Source organism: Eublepharis macularius, chromosome 6 (assembly GCF_028583425.1).
Source record: "Eublepharis macularius isolate TG4126 chromosome 6, MPM_Emac_v1.0, whole genome shotgun sequence".
NCBI lineage: Eukaryota > Metazoa > Chordata > Lepidosauria > Squamata > Eublepharidae > Eublepharis > Eublepharis macularius.
The window spans coordinates 124139518-124153056 of NC_072795.1; the positions used below are offsets into that span (position 1 = coordinate 124139518).

Sequence of the window (13539 nt, forward strand, 5' to 3'; positions counted from 1 at the left end):
CCAGGCTGCAGGACAATCCCGTGACAGCCAAGCAATCCATTTCTGAATATGATGGCCCTGACCCCCCTTCACAAAACAAGCACCCCTGAATCTGCTCTGCTTTCCATCAAAGAACTGGAATATATCCTGGACAGCTGCAGGATGGAATTAAAAGAGGTAGACGAAGTATGGCCCAATCTTTATATCGGCAACATGTAAGTATTAACTGGAATGAAGTCATTATTTGAGTCTGGAATAAACAATCGTTGCCAAAGGAAGTTATTTTGCAATCCAGCAATATTCTAGAGTTAGAACTGAAGAAAGCATGCTTCTATTGTAGGAAGCATCTCCACGCATTGTTTTCTGTTGCTTTGGGGTGGTTTAAATTAGTGCGGTGGTAATTTACAGTCATCTTGCAAAACAGAAAGCATTTTTTGAAAATCTGCATAAATATAGGTTATGGTGAATAGTGCCAAGGAGAAGTAAGTAGCACAGGTAGGTCTGTCCCAGGATGATGCATTTCTATGCCAAAAGATTTGAATGATGGACCAAGGGCGCTCATTTTTCTGTAGCCAGAAGGTTTAAGTGATGCAAACTGCAAAGGTTTATTTACAAACTCAGTTTGTCACATTCGGTGCATCTCGAGTCAGACACATACTTGTGAACAATTTGCAACTGGGCTGGGGCAGGGGGGAACAAGAGACTGGCAGGTGGGAAAAGATGGACAGGGGATTAGGGATATCTTTACATATCCTGCAAAGATAAGTACGAGAATTAGGAAGTCCGGGAGGGAACAAATGTTCCACTTTATCTAAGGCTGCCAAACACCCTGCCCCAGATGGGGGAGGGAAATCCCCCTCCTCCCCCACAAATCCCATTTCCTGCTGCTCAAAAAAATAAAACAGTGGCCATCATGACAATTTCACAAGTCATGCTACTCCTTTCTGGGAATCGGCAGAAATTTTACTATCGAATTTCCAGTGATTCTTAAAGAGGAGCAATGTCACTTCCGGACTTTCTACAGAAGTAACATCATGTCATTGCTGATGGTGGCCCACCACGTCCTTCCCCTCCCCCGCCAATTACCAGGCCATGCCATGGCTGGCAACCCTATTTCTTACTGGACGCTTTTATTTGTGTTTAAAGCATACATGTACAAGAAAGCTTGTTTTTCTTTTTAAAATGAAGTTGCGATTCTTAAGAATTTAAACTATGTGTTGTATTAGTTTTTCTGTGAAATTGCACAGGTGTAAAATTCGAGACATAGCTAATCTCAAGATAATAACTATACGTACCAGGTAATCAGCATTTTAGAGTATCATTATCCCTATATGATCTTCTCAGCATCTTTTGAAAATATAATTACTGTGGTGTGTGAGGTTGAATTTAAACTGGGGTTCCACTGAGAAGACAGAAAGGGGCTAATAATTAATAATTATTATTTTACAATATTGACTTCATCGATATCCTTTCTCTTCAGTGGAGATGCAAACCTTCCCTGCTTCTTTCCTCCTGTGTTCTTAGTTTGTTTCCCCCCTCTCACATGCTTCTAGCCAGACCAGGAAATCCTTTGCTTCCCAGATGGTCAAGTAGCTAATCAGGATTTGTTCCGCTTATTACCTTATTAAGATAGTAATACAATTGTCTTGAAATGCTCCCAACGGCTCTTTGTATAGTTCACTGCCTAGGGGACAGACCAATACTCCCAGATATATCATAATAGAATTGGCTTGGCTATCTAGAAGGTTTGTTTTACAATTTGAATAATACTTGGGCATTGCTGTGTCAGCCCAAATATGATTCTAACAACAACAACAACAGCCTCTCAGGAATGCAAAAGGTTTCTTTGACACCCAAGCCCTGAAATGTGTAACATGAGAATGAGCCCACAGTGTCAGGCTTAGCTTCTGCTATCCTTCTTCTAGTGCAGATATTAGGACACACAAAATGGTCACATGCCATTAGGACACACAAAATGGTCAAAATCGCACAGCTGCTCCTACCATTGTCCCTACCACCAAGTGAGGTAGGCCACTTACCTCATACCCATAGGATAGCTCTAGGAATCATTGGAAACTCTATTTCCAGAGCTACCCATACCACTTCTGCTTTTTTTTTTTTTACTAGAAGGGGCATGATCAGGGCTGGCGTGCCCATTGAGGAAGGTCCGGCCCCCGCCTCGAGCACTGAGGCACTGAAAGGGGCACTGGAGGGGGAGGGGGTGCATGCCACAGAGCTGGCATGCCTAGCCTGCAGCTGCTGCAGCAGCTGGCCAGCCCTGCGCCACCACTGCCGCTGCCACCGCCAACACACACCCCCGGCTGGGCACAGCAGCCGCGGGCCAGGTGCGGCAGGCATCCAGCGTGGTGTGCGGAACCTCCCCAGCCTCCACGCACTGTCCCAGCCACCCGCCGGCCAATGGGGCTGGCTTGCTGCATGATGGTCACATGCCGTGATGTCATCATGCAGTCTGGGGGGCGCATAGGGGCAGCTGCGGGCACCAGAAACCCGGGTGCCGCCCCTGGGCATGATGCTATAGTCATTGTCATGCCCCCCCCATATCCCTGCCTACAGTCCTGCTCATTGCCAGGTGTTTTGCCCAAATACCAGAGTGTCCCCAGTGTGACACACTGACATCACTTCCTGGCACATGGACAGTGATGTCAGTGCAGCAGAATACTGCCAACATTCTTCTCATTTCTTGCCGTCTTCCCCTCTGCCAGCCAGCTGAGCAGCAGCAGGAAATACCCACTGGCAGTGAGGGATCCCCTACCACTACTGGGGGCTTGACAAGCCTCCCTCCAGGAGAAGCTGGGAGTAGTCCCGGAATTATAACTAATCTCCAAACCACAGAGATCAATTCCCCTGGAGAAAATGGCAGCTTTGTTGGGGGTGGACTTTATGGGTGTTCTGTAATGGTGGTCTCAAAGAGAAAGCAATAGAGGGATGGGGACTGTGAGTTTTACTACTGTGTACTGTCTGTTGCTGTGGGTATGATCTTGCTGGGTAGTTTCTATGTCATTTAATACATCGATCTCAGACTTGCTTACTCTCTTTTTCAGCATTTCTTCAACTCTTCATTGGATTTCTGCTGGTTTAAATCTTTACAAATTTGCATTTATGTACCCTATTACATTGTTTATTGAAATGCCTTTGAAACTGACTGTACAGACTCACACTGTGTAGATCTGCCTTGTCTCAGTGAGAAAGGTGAACAATAAATAACATAAATAAATAAATAAACAAGGCATCCTGTCCTTGCTGAGCTTCCATCACTCCACAAATTCCACCTTTCCAAGTGCTGCCCCCCAATATCCAGGAATTTCTCTACCTGGAATTGGCAACCTGAGGTCTGGTGGGGTGTGCCAAAGTCATAGGTTACTGAAGGTGCCCCAAATCTTTGGGCTGGAACTCTGTCCTTGGCACACAGATTCCGCACACATTAGATAATGCACTTCCAATCCTCTTTATAGATCATTTGGAATGGATTTTTTTGTGTGCGGAACAAAAAATCCACCTCAAACGATTGATAAAGTGCATTGAAAGTGCATTATCCAAGGTGTGTGGAATCAGCCACAGTCAGTACATAAAGGAACCCAGATGGTGCATTCAGAATCCATTTTTAAAGAATTGCTTTTAAACAAATTGTTTCCTTTGTGTAGTACACATTACATCCAAGGTTGCCAGTGTTGAGCAGGTATGGGACCAGAACAGCAAGGAACCAGGTGGTATGAAGCCGATGTCTGCCTCCTCTTCCTCCCTCTTTCCCTTCTTCAGGGTGGCGTGGCTGGGGGAAGGCAGGCCAGTGAGCATGCCCTGGCCTCAGCCACCACCTCACTCACTAAGGCTGGTAGTGCCACAGCGGATCCAGCCCTGGCTGGGACCTATTCTGAGCCTCTTGTTTTGCTCTCCATACTGGTACCCTAGGCAATTGCTTCAGCCCGCCTAATAGACAAGTCAGCTCTGCAAGGAGTCCAAATTCAGCATCCTGGTTCTGCTCAAAACAGGCCTGGGAGCCACTGCAGCTCTGACGTGCTGCCAGTCCCCCCAGAGCCTGGTATTTGCTCAGGGAGAGCAATAGCATTACAAGGCCTATTTGTCCAGCATCACTGACTGGTAGAAAACTTGGTGCTCAGAAAGCATTTAAAAAAAAATTGTGCATAGTAACAAAGTTCACAAAATTCAAGTTAAGTCATTCTTCTTGGCAAACCCACAATTTGAGATAGGAAAAAAATTCATAAAATTTATCCCCCATAGGCATCTATTAAAGAATCGTTATTGTAAATTATCATCCCATTTTAAAATTCTGGTACCAACTGATTTCTCAGTAAATATTTCAGTGCCTCGGTCTGTGCAAAGGTAGTTGACCTGAAGCGACTGGGAAGTCCCTCGCTTCCTCTGCACATATTTAATGCCACACTACAAACAATGTCATTTCCCTGCAGTGTAGGATCAAACATTCAAGAATAAACCACAGCCTGCCAACTGCCTCTAAGTATGTAGTAGAAGCAAGGCAGAAATCTTAGTAATGCTGACATAAGGGAAGCAAGTAGAATCATATCTTGTTGCGTAAACTGCTGAGATTTCAGGATAATTAAGGCTGTCAGCAAAAAAAGAGCCTTCTGGACACTAACAAAAGGGTTTGTTGTAAGAGATGACAGTCACATTGTACCCATATCAAATCTGCCTGTGTTATATCCGGATTGACTCTACACCACTGCAGGCTCATGATCTTCTCTAAACCATGGGTATCTACTTTCCAAGTATCTGCTAGGGCCTGTAAGAGTATAACCACCTTTTATTTGGACTGAGCCAAAACGAGGAAGATCACATGGTTGTGAACATTTTCTCCCCCAAACAAAACATGATCTCCTATTCGGACAGTGTATTACTGAACTGTATGTTTAATGTTGTGCAGGGCTTTTTTTCAGCTGGAACGCAGTGGAACGGAGTTCCGGAACCTCTTGAAAATGGTCACATGGCCGGTGGCCCCGCCCCCTGATCTCCAGACAGAGGGGGGTTGAGATTGCCCTCCGCGCTGCACAGAGGGCAATCTAAACTCCCCTCTGTCTGGAGATCAGGGGGTGGGGCCACCAGCCATGTGACCATTTTCTCCGAGGGCAACCCACTGAGTTCCACCACCTCTTTCCCCAGAAAAAGAACCCTGATGTTGTGTATGACTAAATTGTGTCATCAAGAAAGGAGTGAGAAGGTATCCACAATATATAAAAAAAATAAGAATTATTATATTATTTTCATTTGGAAGATTTTGAAAAGATGGTAAGACTACCTTAAATATGGTTATTATGGCAAGCATGATGTCCACAAATAAGCATCCATAACTGCTACGCACACTAAGTGCTAGCCATAAGCTGTGGGTTGTTGTTCCAAATGTGATCCCACAGAAGATATTTGAATGACGTGCGCATCAGTGTGATTCAATTAATCGTTGGAACATTGGTGCGGTCTACCAGTCACAAAATATTAGGGATTATTGCCACTGAGTTCTTTGCAGAGACTACTTCTCCAGCCTCAGTGTGAAAATTTTGAATTTTTTGCATCTTCGTGGTGTTGAGGAACATGTCAAAAACATCTACCAAGAGACAGCCATTTAAGAGTCCCTGACCCACCAAGTCCAGGTCAAAAATCTTGTGTTCAACAAGCAGAATCTTTCAGGAAAGACTATGTCTGCTGCCAGATAATTACATAATATCAACCACGTTGGCATAGCTCAGTGTCACATCTCTGAGCAAGATATTGTATTCTCCTAAATCCAGGGGTCATTTCGTAGAAAAAAGAGCTGGAGGACTCATTAGCATAACTCATTAGCATATGCCACACCCCTTGACATCACCAGAAATGTGTCATTAGCGTGACTGATTTGCATATGCCACACCCCCTGACATCACCTATCCTGGCTGTTTTGGACCCAATCCTGGCCATTCAGGGCTGAAATTGGGCCTAAAATGGCCAAAGGGGGCTGAAAATGGCCGAAAAGGTGCCCAAAATGGTCAGGATCGGGCCACTGCTGAACAGGAGACTGATCCACCACCCATCAGAGGCCCAATCCAGGATGAAACAGGCCCCAAATGACCAAGAGTCAGGTGGGCAGGGCCACCTGGCATGTGACCTCTTTGGGGAACTGCCGGAACTGTGTTCCGGCGCATTCCCCCTCGAAATGAGCCCTGCCTAAATCAATGTGGAAGAAAAGAACAGATGTCATTTCTCAAACTACATTACACCGAGTTGTTCAAGAGGGTTTTTCTGTAACGGTAATAGGGTTTTACTTTAACCGAATGATTTAAGAAAGCACTTCACTTTAAAAAAATGATCTGTAGTTTATACCACTGTAAACAGGACATATTATCTGCTGCAGATTAAATTTTGTTGTCACTGCATTGTTTTCTACTGATGTAATACCATAGTTCTTCATTGTATCATGTCTAATATGCTATGCTTGTTCAGTTTTCTGTCATCCTAGTCCTAGTACATTGCTTATTGGAGGTCTCGTCATATTGTATTGATTTACACTGGATAATCTACTTTGAATCGAAGGGAGAAAGGTGGACTATAAATGTAGTAAATACATAAATGCTGTCAGACTGAATAGTGTTAAATGGCAGAAAATGGGGGGGGGAGTTGGTGCTCACCCTAGTGGTGGCTTTTATTGCACTAACAGTGTGAAAAATTCCTCCCATAATGAATTGTGTATGTATGATCATGATATCTTTAAACAGAAAACACTCTTGGTTCATTTGGCAATTCTCATAACACAAGAGAAGGATGCCCAGATGAAAGCTGGTTGATCGTAGGCCACAGCAACACTTTGTTTTATGTTTCAGTTGAGGCAGAAGTTCGGGCAGCTCTTTCCCCAATCAATTACTCACTGCAACGCACACAATGTCATGTGCAGTTAACATCAGCAGGGTTGTGAGTGCTGTAAAATAAAAATTGGAGCCAGGATTTCCACGTCAAACAAATGAGCCTGTCCAAATGGAACTTCAGCACCCTTCCCATAACAGATTAGCAGAGAGTACTTGGATTTGACTTGGAAAAGAGACTACAATAGGGTAAGATTTTCTGCTTTCATCACAAGTGGATTCCTGATGCTCTTAGAAGTCATTCACATGCTGCAAATCGTTCCTTTTCCTTTGTTGCAGACCCAATGTTAGAAGACGGTATCAAGGCCACAGTGTAGTCCAAACAACAGTCAAGGAAGTTAGTTATCATTATGAAATGGATCTTAATTGCCGATTTATCAGTGTATACAATTCTATTGTGGTTTATTCAAAATTTGTTCCTAAACAGAGGAGATACCCTTCAAGTAATATTCCTCTTAACAGACTTGCAAGTGCTTTGACTCGCTCAACAAACACTCAGATCGCACATGACATTTCACAAAATTCAGAACCTTGTAAAGCGATACCTAAAACAACCGTTTGTTCGTTATCTTTTCAAGCAGACTGAAGTTTCTTTGTGATCACATTCCTGGCCAGACATTGAATATTTAATTAACTTTATTGCAACACAAGAGATGCTACTGAATAGGAGAAGAGGATGACTGAGATACTGGCAGCATCAATATATAGTGTCAGACATCTTCGGAGAAGAGGAGAAGCCTGGGCATGATTGCCAAGAGGAACGTACAGGTCACCTTATTTTTTCTGTGATCTGTGCGGTGCAAAAGCTGTCAGATTGTGCACATCAGTAGACAAATCAGGAGATTTTGGTTGCAGGCATCCAAAGAACCATTCAAACAATAATTGATTAGCATCATTTCTTTTTTAAAAAAATAATACTTTTAATTTTATTAATAAGATTAAAAGCCCAGTAAAAAGAGCAGAGAAAAGAGAAATGAAAGAAAAAAGAATAGAAAGAGAGGGGGGGGAGATAAAAAGAGAAGAACGGAAATTAAAGTTTAAAAAAACCAAAGATAATACATATTTCATTTTCCATTTTCCTCTACAACACCTATCATATCTTTACATACATTATACTTGTAGTTTTAATACCTCTAAAATTTACCTTTTCAATACTGCCCCCTTTCTATTTATTTTTCCCACATTTATCTTCTTAGAAATCAAATCCACAGATCATCAATTCATTTTTTTCTCGTCTCATGCAGAAAGTCAATAAGGAGTTGGTTTCCAATTAACCACAAAGGTAGACAGTATTTTATCTCTGATCAGAGCTGTAAGCATCATTTCTCATTCTGGCTGAGGCTGTTCAAGAAGAAAGTTGACAACCAATGATACAGTGGTTCGAATGCTAGGCAAGGATTTGGAAGACCCAGGTTCAAATCCTGACTGCTGAGAACAATACTTTAGGTCTCCAGTGGGGAGAAAGGTGGGGTATATAAATAAATAACAAAGGAGTAAACAGCTATTATCCAAGGTGCTTCAGAATTTAATCAACAGATGCCTAATTCAATGGAAAAAATTTTTTAACCAGAAATACCACAATCTTGTATTGGAACATGCAGCTTTGGATATGATATCCGTTCATCCATGCTACCAGAACTGGCAAGGGACAGGGCATGTTGGAGAACCAGGTCTGGACCAGCCACACTGCTGTCTGCAACACTGGGGGGTGGGGAGGCAGCGTTGTGATTAACAAAGTAATGTATAATCAGGCAGAGAAAGAGGAAAGGGAAAAGCAAGGAGAATGATACAAATAAAATATTGTCTAAGTGATCTTTAATTGTATGCATGGCTCCGATCACTTTATAAGATATAGCAAACTACAGAGAGAACCATTATACAATCTAATAAATACTGGCAAAGATGTGATAATCTGCAATATTGGAATCTGATGCCGCATCCCAATGTTTAAGTGTTAAATTGGAGGATCTTTCCCAGAAGACAACAATGTCAATACAGAAGAAAGGTGTAGATGGCACAATTCAGACCCATAGAGGAGTGTTTATTCTAGGTTTGGAAATTCCTGAAGATTTGGGGATGAAACCTGGGGAGGGCAGAGTTTGGGGGAGAGACCTCAGTGAGGTATAATTCCATAGAGTCCACCCTCCAAAGCAGCCATTTTCCCTCAGCTACCTACCTGAAAGTATTTTCTCCAGGAGAATTGATCTCTGGAAATCAGTTGGAATACTGAAGATGTCCAAGCTCCACGCACAGGATGGCAAATCTAGCAGATTAACGGAAATGTCTTTCATTAGCTTCCCATTATAAATTGGGTAAAAGTCTTTCTGAATCAACTCTGCCAGGAGAAATCAGCATCAGGAATATACCATGTGCTCCAGGAGCTCATGAATTTATTATACCCACAGCATATTCCCCCTCCCCACAAAAAACCTGTTCTAGAAAACTATGGCCGTTTCCACACGTCTTACCTGCCTGCGGAACATCGCGCGAAAGACCCAGAAGACAGCGTCTTCTTGCGCGAAATCGTGCCAGGAAGATGCTGTTATCCAGGAGTTTTGCATGATTCACGCAAAACTCCCAGATAACAGCGTCTTCCTGGCGCAATTTTGCGCGAGAAGACGCTGTCTTCCGGGTCTTTCGTGCGATGTTCCGCAAGCTGGTAACATGTGTGGAAATGGCCTATGAAAAACAATTCTGTGCTGTTGAAAGGAAAGAAGAAATTTAAAACTGTACTCTTTCTACTGCAGCTACAATTGCAAAACATTTAGGCTAAAATTAGAACTCTTTTTTTTTTAATAAGCAGCCCCTATTTCAAAAGAGAAGAAGGGTGGCTCGTCCTTTCTGGACTCTGTGTACATAACTCTTTGTGCTGAGACAAACAGATGATTCACTCTGTGTACAAAGATTATCCAGCAGCTGCTGCTCTGAGTCTGAAAGCTGTTTGTTATTGCCAAAGCAGAACTGGACTGCAGTTTAGGGTGGGACTCTGAGAATGCCCCAGGCTGGTGATGCCGTACAGTGAAATTGGAGTGAGCTGTATGTTGATCCTCAATGCTTGAGCTTAGCGAAGGGCTTATCCAGATAATCGGTTCAAAGTGTGCCCCCTGTCACATTTTAGCCTGTGCAGAAAAGTCCTACAAAGCCTGATTTAAAAGCAACGGGACAATCTCCAGAAGAATAGGCACAGACTTCTGAGAATCCCAGAGGGAATATTTTTAAAGACATGATTTGCTAGCACCTCGGGATTTCAGAGGTTTCTTTTTTAAAAAAAAATTCTGCACCCTCCAAGCCAAGCAAAGGCCAAGTTAGCCCCTAGGGACATCTCCACACTAGAGTAAATGGGGTGTTATTGATGCTAGTTTGCAAAGGATGAAGGAGGGCATGGGATTCAACCGCTTTCTGCTCTTTCACTGGCCTGTCAACTTTCATATGTTTCCCCGGTAGTGTGACAGCCCATGACAAGGAAGAATTGAGAAGACTGGGCATCAGCCACGTACTGAATGCTGCACACGCTGCTTGGGGGAGCCGAGGATGCCAAGCCTTCTATGGCCAGGAAATCCATTACCACGGAATATCGGCAGAAGACGACCCTGACTTTGACCTTAGTGGACATTTTCACCCTGCTTCAGAGTATATCCACAAAGCACTGAGTGCTCCCCAAGGTGAGTGTCTTGTCTGGATGGACTGCAATGAAGCTGGTACAAGTATCTGTGCAAATACCAACTCCCTAGAGCTGTTTCAGATCAGGAGAGCATGGGCAGGGGCTTAAAACCTCATGCTGCCTCTGTGGCCCTGATGTAAATCACAGCATTGTGCACTTGTTTGTAGAGAAGAGAGGCACAATGAACCTCATTTACAAAACTCCCAGCATCAGTTTGAGTCCAAGGCTGTTTCCACACTACTTACCTTCATCCGGAACTCCCGGGAGTTTTGCATGATCGTGTAAGCAGTGTGAAAATGGCCACGATTTCAGGGGGTTTATCCCCCCCCAAAAGCGTGTGTTTGGGGGAAGCAGTAATTTCAGATTTTTCTGGGGCTTATCTCAGGTTCACAGAAAGTCTGTTCATGACCCCAGTCTCCACATGTATTGTGAATTAGATTTATTGTTACTATCCCTTTCAGAAGCAGCCTCCTGAGCTGCTCCATCATGTTACAGTTCTAATCCCTTCATAAAAATACCCTCCTGAACATCTCTGTTTTGCACATTCTGCAAAATGATAGAAGGTCAGGGGCCTTCCTTACCACCCTCACCAGTATGACCCCAAACCCCACTGAGCAGAACTCTATCCAATGCAACCTTCTGATGGTGTCACAATCTGTGAATTTCCAACTACAGAGACGTAGCAGTCCTGGATCCCTTTCAAATTCTCAGTGGCAAGTCCTAATGTATTATTTTAATGTAAGACATGATGGAAGCAACTTTGACTCATAGAGAATCTATAGCCGAGTCTGCACAGGTCTATTTCACCAGTTCAGTTCCCATCCTGCATCATATTTTGTGACCATCTGCACCAGATTTGCCGCCATGAATAGTCACTCTGGCCACTTTGCGGCTTTTCCCTGGCTTTCCTGGGAGCGCATATACCATGACTTTTGTTTAAAAATCTGCTTCGCAGTAGGCTGTTTCCCCGTGCACTCTATTCTGTTTTTGTGTTCCACTTCTCCCCCCCCCACCCTGCCAGCCCACTGCAATGTGATTGGCTACTCTTGTCTAGCCAGCCACTCCCTCTCCCCTCCTTTCCATTTTCTCCCGCTCCCCACTTTCCCCCCTTTTAAAAAAATAAATAAAGTTCAACACAGGATGGATGAATCGCTGGTTTGAAAGTAGGCAGGGGGAAGTTCTGTTTTTATTCTTTTTGCTTTGGCACTGGTGGGAATATTGTATAGGAGGCTAAGTATCTGGGTATCAGAAATAATTGATTTTTAGATTTTCTTTTTATCCCATGGTGGAGAAACAGATGCTTGGGGGCAACAGAAAAGGAGGCAGGAATGGAGCTTTCCCAGCGATTCATCGCTGCTCAATGATAGGTGAGAATGACCACATACAAGCCAATTCTGTGCCTTTCGGCTTGACTTCAGGGAAAGTGAGGAGTTACGTCCCCGCCCAGTGAAGAAGGGGCTTTAATATAAGTTGTCCAATTGCTACTTGGAATGAAGCAGAGAATTCTGTGTGCTTCAGAATTATTCAGAGGCAGGAGTGCATAGAGTTTGGAAGAAGGGAGCCTCTCTGTGTGCGGGTTTATGTACATGTCTGTCCCTTCGTTCCTTGAAAAAAAAAAAGAACGCTGTCAGCATAGAGATCTTGCCACAGTCTGGATTGGTTGCACTGGACCCTCACCTCTAGTCCAAAACATTGATTGATACACACCAGGGCTTTTTTTGTGGGAAAAGAGGTGGTGGAACTCAGAGAAAATGGTCACATAGCTGGTGGCCGCGCCCCCTGATCTCCAGACAGAGGGGAGTTTAGATTGCCCTCCATGCTGCCGAGCGGCATGGAGGGCAATCTAAACTCCCCTCTGTCTGGAGATCAGGGGGCGAGACCACCAGCCATGTGACCATTTTCAAGAGGTTCTGGAACTCCATTCCATCGTGTTCCTGCCCTCATACACACATATCTGAAAACAAGCCAATACATCCCCTCTCCTCCACCCATGAGTGAATCTAGTTTTCTTCACAAATAAGGGGACCAATAGAGCAATTAGCCGTTCACATGCTGACAAATGCTACTTCAACCAGGCTTTCTGATTTCCCCCCATATTTTTAAAGCACAGCATGAACTTTTTTTTAATTCAGTGGAACGTTTGTTCATTGCCTTTAAAAACAAGCACAATTAACTATTTAAAAGTAGAAAAGTGACTGGCCTCATGATGACATCACAGAGAATAGACAAAAAGCACTGAGGGCAGGCAGTCTCAGAGCCAAGCTACAAGTGACACCTGACACAGGTTGGACACTTGTCAGCTTCCCTCAAGTTTTTATGGGAAATGTAGGCGTCCTGGTTTTACAGCTTGGCTCTCCATTACAGCTGCAAGACCAGGATGCCTACATTTCCCATCAAAACTTGAGGGAAGCTGACAAGTGTCCAACCCTTGTAAGGCGTCACGTGTAGCTTGGTTCTCAGCTTCTAATAAGAAGAACCAGCTTTCTAAAGCTCAGTTTAGAAGGAAAGACTGTACATCTGTCCAAATACATTTGAGCACAATTCCACAGTGGGCCGTGCACTCCAGTGATGTACATCTGTATCTACCTTTTGCCTCCTCTGCAGTCAGTTCATCCAGGCTTTTTGCAGTTCCATCCTAGCAGAGTTACACCATTCTAAGCCCATTGACTTCTCCAGTAAAGTGCCATCCTAAATAGTAGGGAGGTCAGGTTGCCTACTTTGGTGGGCAGCCTCTTAACCTCCAACTCAGTCCCCCATGAGCAATTGGAGGAAAATGGGCAGGCTGAAACAATGTCCTGTGACATCACTTCTTGTGGTGTTACTGACAATGACATCACTGCATCTCAGAGTGCTCTAGGAGTCACACAAAACTCTATGCTAAAAACTCTAGAGGTTTGGGTGAATCCTAGAGTGTCCTATGAGGTGGTGATGTCACTTCTGGTTACATAGTGTCACAGGATACTGTTAGGATGAGTATCTGTCCTTCCTATCTCTCAGGGGTTGCCAGCTGCCAGCTCT

General features: G+C 43.9%; 2 protein-coding genes across 2 annotated transcripts in view; both read left to right on the plus strand.

Annotated features, from left to right (window-relative positions):
- Window positions 1-13539, plus strand: part of LOC129332090 (dual specificity protein phosphatase 13-like) — a 14731-nt gene continuing 1192 nt past the window's right edge. Inside the window, exons 1-2 of the mRNA XM_054982924.1 lie at window positions 1-194; window positions 10305-10522. Coding sequence (XP_054838899.1) covers window positions 49-194; window positions 10305-10522 — 364 coding nt within the window. The 5' untranslated portion in view covers window positions 1-48. The remainder of the gene's footprint in view (window positions 195-10304; window positions 10523-13539) is intronic.
- The window catches only part of LOC129332089 (dual specificity protein phosphatase 13-like), a 20432-nt gene continuing 17337 nt past the window's right edge, over window positions 10445-13539 (plus strand). The window contains exon 1 of the mRNA XM_054982922.1: window positions 10445-10522. The gene's annotated coding sequence lies outside the window, so the exon portion shown is untranslated. The remainder of the gene's footprint in view (window positions 10523-13539) is intronic.